The 11,405-nt window shown below is 34.8% G+C and overlaps 1 protein-coding gene across 1 annotated transcript in view; it reads right to left on the reverse strand.

The window, feature by feature from the left end:
* Positions 1-11,405, reverse strand: part of ARHGAP15 (Rho GTPase activating protein 15) — a 168,288-nt gene that overhangs the window by 143,139 nt on the left and 13,744 nt on the right. The window contains exon 3 of the mRNA XM_015814213.1: positions 92-169. Within this exon, the coding sequence (XP_015669699.1) occupies positions 92-169 (78 nt within the window). The remainder of the gene's footprint in view (positions 1-91; positions 170-11,405) is intronic.

Below are 11,405 nucleotides of genomic sequence, written 5' to 3' on the forward strand. Positions count from 1 at the left end.
CTAATGCACCACAGCTTCTAAAATCCATTGTATTGTCATTTCAGACTGATAAGTACTAAACAAAACATTGCAGGGCAAAGGAATCACTTACCTTGATTGACAACAAATCGTAACTTCTGTATCGTTGCCAGATTGCCGCTGACTCTGTATATTCCATCAACATCCAGACCTGGAAAATGAAGACATACTTCATATTGGCTTCGGTGAGTATTATGCTGTCTGTCAAGAAACTACAACTGCTGTGACAAATAAAGAGAAATATATACTTCTGTGAACTCCTTGATAATAATTCACCCGATATTCTGTAAAGCTTTTTTTCCCTCTGGCCTTTTAGATGTTCTGGATTACATTTTACAGTTCCAATTACACTTTAACACTAGCTGTTCTCCTTAGGACTGATGGAAACTAGGGTTGAACAACACCTGAAAGATTATATAGTGACTGTATTTTCTTGAAACAAAGAAAAAAGAAACATCAAATGTCAAACAATTAAGCATGGAATTTTGCCTCTTCATATAAATTCAGCACACTTGGATCTCTGCATACTATATGATAGGACTATATTCTAATTTGGATGGCATTCTGAGGACACTAAGCAGAAATATAAAATCTGATCTTTGAGTTGCATTAAGAGAACACAAATAGCACATTGTTATTTTCTTCAGCTTCTTCCCATTACAAATCCTTACTCACAATGTAACTATCATCAAGGGATATTTCATGGTGATATTAACAACGATTAATTTTAACTTAATTTCTTCTGAACCAATATATTTTATTTATATCTCATCTTTATTGGTAGTAATAATAAAGTCTTACTTTATTAAAACTTACTTATTTAAATAGATAAAAAATAAATTTAGATTTAGCTGGTTTTCATCTGCTTTTACTGTATAAACTAGTTTTTAAAAGAACCTTATAAATCACTGTTTAAGTCAATGACATGTAATGTAGTAAAGATACCAATAAACAAGTTGGTTTGGAGAGAAATATCTCATCAACGAATGTCATCACCAAATATGTAATGAGTAAAAATCTGTTTCTGCCTTGACTGAGGGAATCAGAGTTTGATAATCTTTCTTGAACTATTCTAAACCTGGATGAATGTATCTGAACACATTTCAAATATATTTGTCCAGCCAGGTTATATTGGTATTTTTATATAAACCTTTTGCAATGTTATTAAATATGACCCAAGCAATATGCACAGGTAGTCCTTGATTTACAACAATTCATTTAGTGACCGTTCAAAGTTACAACATCACTAAAAAAAGTGACTTATGACCATTTTTCACACAAGTGTTGCAGCATCCCCATGGTCACGTGATCAAAATTCAGACAATTGGCAATTGCCTCACATTTGTGATGGTTGCAGTGTCCCGAGATCATGTCATCACCTTTTGTGACCTTCTGACAAGCAAACTCAATGGGTAAACCAGATTCATTTAACAAACATGTAACTAACTTAACAACTGCCATGATTCAGTTAAAAATGTGGCAAGAAAATTTGTAAAGTGGGGCAAAACTCACTTAACATATGTCTCACTTAGCAACATAAATTTGGGGCTCAATTTTGGTCTTAAGTCAAGGATGACTTATAGAAAATGTTATATTTTTAAGAATGTTTTTTTTAAAAAAAAAAAAAACATTTAGTAAAATAGTTCCAGTTAGCAGTTCTTTGGGATGTTATTCAATATGGCAGCATGAAGATAAAAGTTGAAACAATATATCTGCTAAAGTGAATATATGCCATGTATTTTCTGGTTTATGTCAGCAATGAAAACCAAACTATGCAATATAAATTGGTGAATTTGGATATCCTTTTCATAGCTGCATAATCCTAGCTGGATTAGAAATTACTTATTTTGAAAATAGGTTTGGGCCTATTGTTTGCATATGTTTGAAGGAGAAAGGGGGAATTGGGAGAGAGTACATATTTTTTTTCAAATGGTTGATCTTAGACATTAAACTTCTGAACAATTTTCAAAGAAAATACTTCAACTTCAAAGCAGACTTTTATCTAGGATGAAAACTATCTAACGATCAGGGTTTCTTCATGATAGAGCTTAAAATAGTTAAGGGAATAAAAGATAAAACAAACAATTTCAAAATTTGTAAATTTACAGATGGCATTAATGTTGGTGGTAAACACTATTCTATCATGACACCCACTCACTACCATAAAATCCAATTTCTAGTTTAATATATGCTGACTATTTGATGTTTCAAAAAGGTGTTTATCACTAAGACATATTTCTAGCCTTCCCTTAGAGCACATCGCTGTTTCACCCTCCTTTTTTTTATTTGAAGGAGCTTTAGATAATATGAACAACCCCATCCCCATCCCAGGGACCATAATCCAAATTGTATTCAAGATTTCAGTCAGGAAAAAATGCAGCTGTTGCAACTTATTCCCACCATAAATCTTAGAAGCTTTCCACTTCATATCTAGGATAGCGATTAAATATTATTTTTCTTTCCAATGAGCCTTATATAAAAATACTCAGTTTATATAATTTATAATTTACAAACCATGGCACTCATTTTCAATTTATTTCTATGTTTAGGTAAATTCTTTCACTTAAATATATCCTCTAGGACACTTCTATAGGCTTTAACATTTTAGCTCATCACATTTAAAATAGTGAAGGCAGTGTGTATTAATAAGCAGCTGTCCATCCTCCCAACTTTAAAAGTACAGAGGTGGGTAGCAGTTGAATTGTGATCCCTGGACCTTCTTCAGCATTAAGATTCAGAGGAAAATAGTTATTTGGTAGCTACATGGCTACGTTTTCAGGAGAAATCTGGCCACATAGGTTCAAGCTAAGCTATGAAACAGGAGTGAAAATAATGCAATGTTTTTTCTATGCAACTGATCTGCCTATGTTGCATCTCCTGGCCTCCTAAAACTTCATTAAGCATTTTCAACCAACAATGATTTTTCTCTTCCACACCAGAAAGTACACTTGTTGTCAATCTTCAGCTACAGGTATTTTTTTCTTTTCTTCAGTCTCCTTCCCACTGCATAACGATAGAATGTTTTATTCACTATATATATATACCAAGAAAAAGGGCAATCAGTGAACAAACACTGACTATATATTTACCTGTGCACTTATAGTAAGATTTACAAATCAGCTTTGCTTGGGCCTTAAATTTAATTTTCTACATTGCCTTGCTTTTGTCAAGTGAGAAATTTTCATTTCAATAAAAAGCACTGTTGATAACAACAATGTCAGAAGATTTCCCTTGAAGGGCTGGTTGTGACAACTGACAGAGCATAAGCTCTGTATGTGTCTTATGTCTACCTATGTGCTACGAAACCTGTGCCATTAGTAGTATTTTTCCCATTAATTTAGAAACGGTTCCAGTAAATATACCTGCTTATTTAAAAAAGAAAGAAAGAAAGTATTTGAAAGTGGTTTTCAAGGTTTTTTTTTCTTTCTTTCTTTTTTTTAGCTAAACAAAATGACTTCATTGTTTCCACACTCCATTTTCTTTTAAACATTAGCTGGGATGACTGAGGCCGAGGAATGTGGGAAAATGGATTCCCAAGCCATGTCTATCCCTTCTAATTCTGAGCTTCAATTTTTGGCTTGGCTTGAATCACATCCTCACATTTCAGTACGGATCTCAGTGTAAAGTGATATTTTTTAAACATTTCTTTCAGTCATCATGGTATAAAAAACAAAGCAACTCTACTCTTTCAGCAAAATTCTTCTTCGTGCCCTCCTCATCCTCTTTGTCTTTTTTTTTTAAAAAAAAAACCAAAGGAATGAATTTTTTTTGCTTTGAAATGAATTGTGGAGGGAAAAATGCTTTGAAATGAGCTGTGCTTGTTTGTTTTTTTTTGTTTTTTTTAAGTCCGCTGTTTGTAAATCTTGTCATCTATATATCAGAAATTCCAGCTATTTTCATCTGCTTGGCTTGGAACTGCTAAGAGGCAGGGCATAAAAATTAGATGATTCTAATCAGCATGCTGCTGAAGACAAGTTTTGCTACGGGAGAGAAAAATCAGATGTTTAAAATCAAACTTTCTTGGTTCACAGAAACCCTTAGTGTCTCTGAATTTTTTTTCCACAGTATTTCTAGACCAAAAGACCTTTGAAAACCCATCTTTGCAGAGACGTGACATTGCAAATGGAAGTCACAAAACCCAGCATTGCAAATGGACATTGCAAAAATTTAAAATATCCTATGGTGCTCTTGTGAATTTGTTCTGCTGCCCCAGAGTGCTGCAACATATACTTTGGCAATTACACATGTAAAACTTTTTCCATCATGAACAATGAGCAGTAGTATTTAAACATCACTCTTAACTGTTTGCTTTTGAAATAAAGACGCTTTATGACAACACTGTACTTAATTTTTAAAAACCCACAAAGATGTCAAATGTGTCATTTAATAGGGATCGACATTTTATCACTTTTTAAATTAACTTTATATGCAGTCACTCTCACTGTCCAAATCAGTTTGCAGAGAATAGTAACATAAATAATAACAATGCAAAATATTTCTTTCATGCCAAAATTGTTTCCCTGAGATGTTGAGAAATCTGCTTTAGGACTAATATATAGCCTATTGTGGTAAACCTAGTTATATACCTGAATAAATAAATAAATAAATAATCCCCAATTCTATTATTACATATTAGTTTGAAATGAGTAGATAAAATGCAAGTTTAGCAACTTTATATTAATTGATCAATAACCACAGCATATTAAATTGCTTTGCAAATAATCAAAAAGACACATCTTTCTGAAAAAACAAGAGCAAGTGAGCTATTGTCAAAGCAGCCAATCACAACACACTTCCATTCCTTCACCCAAGGAAAACTGGAACATATTTTAAGTTCTTTTGACACCATTATTATTCCATCAATTCACCAAATCTGTTGTCCTGGTGAAGGCTCATACTGAGCTAGAAATAGGACTAGACCGAGAAGGCTATCTGCCTTGCAAACCAAGGGGTCTAATGTGCCCCATACAAAGATGTCAACCTGGTCCTTTCCCCTTATAATCCCCCAGTGACACTGAACATCTTCCACTCCGAGTTGGTTGCAAGGTAGCTAGTTATATCAATGTCAGAGAGAGAGAGAGAGAGAGAGAGAGAGAGAGAGAGAGAGAGAGAGAGAGAGAGAGAGAGAGAGAGAGAGAGAGAGAGAGAGAGAGAGAGAGAGAGAGAGAGAGAGAGAGAGAGAGAGAGAGAGAGAGAGAGACAGAGAGAGAGACAGAGAGAGAGACAGAGAGACACAGAGAGAGAGAGACAGAGGCAGAGAGAGACAGAGACAGAGACAGAGACAGAGACAGAGACAGAGACAGACAGACAGACAGGTGCATAGAAAATAGGAACTTTACTGTCTACTATACCCTTTTTCAAGGCACAGGAGCTTTATCTAGTATTCTAGTCATAAGCTGTAGAGATGTTTATTAATGGGTTTAGTGCAGTAGAGGAAGAGAAGAGAAGAAGAAAAATAAAAATAAAAATAAAAATAAAAATAAAAATAAAAATAAAAATAAAAATAAAAAAAAAAAAAAAAAAAAAAAAAAAAAAAAAAAAAAAAAAAAAAAAAAAAAAAAAAAAAAAAAAAAAAAAAAAAAAAAAAAAAAAAAAAAAAAAAAAAAAAAAAAAAAAAAAAAAAAAAAAAAAAAAAAATAAAAATAAAAATAAAAATAATAATAAAAATAAAAATAAAAATAAAAATAAAAATAAAAATAAAAATAAAAATAAAAATAAAAATTAATTGCACCAAGCCTGGAGGTAGTCTGTAGGAGATGCATATAAGTTTTCTGGAGCTTCCACTCTTGGTGTTCTTGTGACCTGAAGCATGGGAACATGCCCATGGTCAGTATGTGGCTTGTACCATGAGATTCCCTGTCTTCTTTTCTCATATGTATCTATACAGTATATGACTCTGGAAAAGTTATGGGCAGCCAATAGCGCCTCCTTCTATTCACATCACTTAATACCAATTGAACAGAGGAAGTGGATTCTTCTGGATGTTAGCAAATTTGCTCAGAACAGAGATGTATGGTTGATCCTATTTCATATGCCTAAGACCATTCATTTTTCTCTCTCCTGCTTGTTTTCATGAGCAAAATGATAATATTCCATACATGCACAGTAGTAGTACAGTAAAGATAGAAGGGCATTCTTCTTCAGGTAACCTGGTCACCACCATTGCTATTTAGGGCAGCCAGAACAAACTGACTTCTTAACTTGAAATGTTACCAATCTTTTCTATCTCTTTGCAAGCCATCACAGCCTAACAGAAGAAAGGCAACACATGGATAAATTATCGAAAGGAAAGCAACCAGTGGACCAATTGCAGAAATCAGCTTTGACAGGGGCAACTCCAGTGACAAAAGAAGATATCATTTTGAAGTTATAGAGCACACTGTATAAAAATGTGGCTTGACGTTTTCAAAAACCAGTCATGAGTGACTGTAAAATATTGGTAGGAAAAATGGTTAACCATCACAACCTCAAAAGATGTCATTTCGAAAACATCCTCTAAACAGAGTGTATTACAGAAATCTAATGCAGAACTCACAAAACTGATAGATAAAAATAGTTAGATCACTAAGTAACCAAGAAGAGAAAGTATAATAATAGTAAACTTCTGACCACACAGAGATGGAAACTGGGAACATCCCAGACAGCAGTGAGATATAACCCTCAGCTGGGGATTTGCTATATGCCAACAGGGAGGAGTTAAATATATTAGTCAAAGAACAAACACATTAAATCTGATTTTATTCTACTGGGCATTTTCTTTCTCAGCAGCCACACACAGTTCAGCAGCAGGGTAGCACAATTTTATTTATCGCCCTAGAAAAAATCTCTCCTCTTATTTCTTCTGTTACAGATTAATGGCATGAAAGAGTTAAGGATTTTTTTTTTAAAAAAAGCTAGATTATATCTGTCATGAAGGAATATTCTTCGTGTATGCTTCTGTGTAATCCGTTTACCTCCTCATAGACCCTTCAAGCCCACCAGAGAGTTTCTTAAGTCCATATGATACCCTTGTGTATTGCATTTTGTATTTGGATATTTGATTTAGCTGAGAGAGGTTTGAAAACATATGTAACTTGACAAGTCCCTACTGGCTACACAACTGGAGGAGAATGTAAGCCAGCTGCAACATGTTCTCGTTCATCTGGCTAAAGAATTGCCACTTCCAGACAGTAGCATATAAAAAAAGGCAACCATTTTTCTAAGACTTCTGACTTTTGTTCAACTTTGCCCTTTTGAAGATACATTTTTTAAAAACTGGACTGATTTTCAGGGAAGAGAAGACGATGAATGAAAATGAACCTCAACCTCTTCCATCTTGTTCTTATATAGAAGTAAGATCCAAACATTTTGAAGAATTATTCTGAAGCACATTTAGGCTGTGAAATGCATTGGATATTCAGTCCATTTTTGTTGGTGACAGTGGGCAGAATCACACAACCATCAGCACCAGCAAATTGGCTCGGTACATGTAGGAGATGACCAGGCTGAGTCTGAGTCTGAACTGCCTTGCTTCCTGATTTCTTGCTCTTGACAGTGCAATTTATAATAAAGGGTATGCTAGTCTCCCACGGTAAACTGGATGGCCATCATCATGACTATTAATAATATAACTGTATAATGGTCTGCATACTGGCTGAGAACAGAATAACCAAAGTTTTCTGTTCTTGGTTGATGGCATCTTTGCATCACCCCACCACTACATCAAAGAAGCAAGTATTCCCTAAATATGTTCTTTCTAAATGCTAAGTTTCACTGCCAATGCAAAAAGGTTTAATAATAAAAAGAACAGGCACATCACAACCTAACCTGCCTGTGTCCCATGCTGTCTTGGCTTTCTGAAGCCAATCTTAAAAATGCCAGTTCTCAATGCAGCAAGTTGGCAATGGGTTGAGCATTCCCTTGCTTCTTGCCCTTCCCACCAAGGCAGGAAAGATGGGCCTCATTGATTGATCCTCTGTGCATTGATTTACTACAGTTTTCCTTTTCCTTTTATGGACCACTTCTTTCTCATGAGTCCCCTTTATTTTTCTTTGCTTTCTCAGACACGTGCTCACAAGATGCCTTCACATCCCCCTCTGGTGTTCTCTCTTCTAATCATTTAATTTACCATCATTGCAGTGATGCTGCCAAGGTAAAAACAAATGGAAGATTCCTACATTGTACTAGGGTCCATTGAAAATTTGAAGCAAAGAACAACTGAGGATTCACCTGCACAAAAAACCAAGTTTGCATTCACTGAAGCTTTGTAGCTTCATTCCAATGTGCCTATATGTTGCAACTTGCTTTACAGCACTCTGGGGAAGTGGTGGGAAAGCAAGGGGAACAGCCTAGGTGGAAATCAAAAGAAACTGGGTTGAATGTGGTCCCTACGGGGTTGGTGCTACAAATGGAATGAAGAGGTTATACTGAGCAGTTCTTACTGGGAAAGGGAAGATATAAGTGAGGAAACTCACATTTAAGTTAAAGGCCCATTGTTGGATTAATCACAAGTTTTCTTTTTAAGGCAACTGCCAGAAGACAAAATAGGCTCCTGGCTATCCAGGATGAAATTACTCCACAAGATAGGGACCACCTGCTGAAGGGCAGATGACCTGCCAGGCACTGTAGCCATGGAGCCTTCTCTCACTAGATAGAAGTAAAGAAATGTTACAAACAGTTAGAACAGCTTAGGAGGAAAAACAACAGTTTTGAAGTAGCACAGGGGATACACTTGCAATGGGTTGGGATGCCAAGCCATCAAAAAGACATGAATGATCCACACTAATGGTGGGAAAAGGAAAAAGTGCAGTTTTGGCCTTAGGATGGCCAACACAATGTTAGCCCTTCAAGGTGGTCCAGACAAGAAACACAAGCAGGAATACTAGCTCTATCATTTCTTGTTACATTAATAAAATCTTACGAGACGTGAAACATTTCTCTCCTCCTTTTCTTTTATTATCTGAAAAACCAGGAAGGGTCCTTCTGAAATGCCCTTTCTCCTTCTCTGAGCTGAGATTACCTTTTACATGGTGGTTGGCCAATTTGTGGCTTTCCCTGTCTCCCAAGGTCATTCTCACATACCGTTACATCCAAAGATCTTTGAGGTAGCAAATATTGGATATCAGATACAGGATGAATACATGCGATTGTTACATATTTTGAATGCCCTAAAGGCCCAGACACCGCCCCCTTTTGAACGTCTTTAAAGTTACTTCTTTTTCATCAGATGGTCTTAAACTAGAGTTTCTCAATCTCAGCAACTTTAAGAGGCATGGACTTCAACTGATCTAAACAATTCTCCATAAAAAAAAAAAAAAGCTCAGTGGCCAAGAATTGTCACTGTCCTTTTTAAAAACATTGAAATACTTTTTAAACTCTGTTTTATAGTTGATTTTCTGTTGCTAATATGTTTTTAAAATGATTATTTTAACTTCTGTTCCTTGCTTTCTTAGGCTCTTTGAAGAAATAAGCCAAAGGATTTAAACAAATACATGCATTACAAAATGACAAGGGCAACTGTACAATACATTTTTGGAGTGATCTGAATTGTGTTAGGACAAATGGCTGTATGTAAAGCATAATAGATAGGGAGACAATATTGCAAATACATTTCTAGATACAGATAACTGTGAAGTTACCCACTGATGTATCAGTTTAGTGCTCAAGTGAAAAATATATCATACCAATTATGAAATACAGACATATGTAACAAAAATTTGGAAGCACATGTCAGCTTTCACATCATGTTCAAAAGCATCAGAAACTCAGTAACTAACACGAGAGAACCTTGAAATAATTTAGGGTGGGGAAAAATTTGTTCTAGCAGCTTATCTGGGCAGCACCTATAGAAATACATTTCTTACAACTACAAATTAATTTAAAACGAGGGCATTTTTCACTGAAGTCAATGGGATCAGGACTGCTATGAAAAAACATTTTCATAACATTTATAAGGCATATGCTTGCAAATTTCTTATTATCTTAAATATATAAAAGTTGTGTGGTAACTTGAGCAGTGCAGAAACTTAGATCCTTACTTTCCCATATCACCAGAAAGTTCAGTGGCTGTTTTTAGTTTAGTTTTTTTTTTTAAAAAAAAAACCCTGCTTCCTTATTTATCAGATTAATTAAAATTTTATGCCATATGCTTCTTACCATACTATGCAAACAATGCTCAGCTTCTTGAGAGATCCCAATAGAGAGAGTAGCAAGCTCATTGCTAGTAATATCTCTAAAGGGGAACTAATAATAGCAACACGTATATATTTAAAGAGAATATGTACATATATTCAATAATTTTGACATTTTTCACATCTGTTTAGTTATGAATCTATTTCACTCAGGAAGCAATCAGCAAGAAAAGTTTTTTTTTTAAAAAAGAACAGCAAGGAAAACTTTCTGATAGAAGTCTTCTAACATTTAAATACACTTTTTAAATAATATATCACTCGTACAGGAGACTACACAAGTTCCGATGCAGGCAGTTATTGCTCTGTTAGGATTACTGCAAGCCTCCATGCGTATTGTTGAGAGTGAAATAAAATACTTAGGTTTTAGCATTTTAAAACATCAGAGTAGAGCTCAAGATGATCTCTACATGTGGATTGGTGAAGGTCAGCATCGGCTGGATACCTGTGGATGGTCACGATTTCACAGCTTATATGTGGAGGTATAGTTACTGTAGTGATAACATGTTACTACTGACATATTAATTTTTATTATTTTATTCAAAACTAAAACCCACTGAATTAAATAAGACTCCTAAGTGAAAGTAAGACTGAAGCCTAAATAAGCTTAATTAAACGCTATTGAAGTGGTTGGTCATGAATGATCATTAATATCAACTGAAGAAGTTGAAAACATTTCTTTTTAACAGCAGCAGCCATACGGCAGAGAATGTAGTTTTGTGATAGATAAGGAGGTTAGTTACTATTCCATAGTAGCTGAAAATCCCTCTAAAAGGCTGTTAGCTATGGGAGGGGAGTTGTCATGGGCACCTACAGATGTTTGCCTCTAAGAGGAGCAGAGGAATTTGTAGCCCAACTCCCTTGCAATGTATTTTTTATATCACAAATTTAGTCCTGTTTGGATCTACATGTGACACTTATTGCTAAAACAAAACAACAAAACAAAACAAAACAAAACAAAACAAAATGACTAGTGATTAGAATTCCACATGGTTTTCAGAGTTTCAACCCCAGGGAATACCAATAATAATAATAATAATAATAATAATAATAATAATAATAATAATAATAATAATAATAATAATAATAATAATAATAATAATAATAATAATAAAGTTGGAAGGGACCTTGGAGGTCATCAAGTCCAACACCCTGCCCAGGCAGGAACCCTACACCATTTCAGACAAACGGCTGTCCAGTCTCTTCTTAAAAACTTCCAGT

Source organism: Protobothrops mucrosquamatus, unplaced genomic scaffold (assembly GCF_001527695.2).
Source record: "Protobothrops mucrosquamatus isolate PMUCROS unplaced genomic scaffold, P.Mucros_1.0 scaffold228, whole genome shotgun sequence".
Taxonomy (NCBI): domain Eukaryota; kingdom Metazoa; phylum Chordata; class Lepidosauria; order Squamata; family Viperidae; genus Protobothrops; species Protobothrops mucrosquamatus.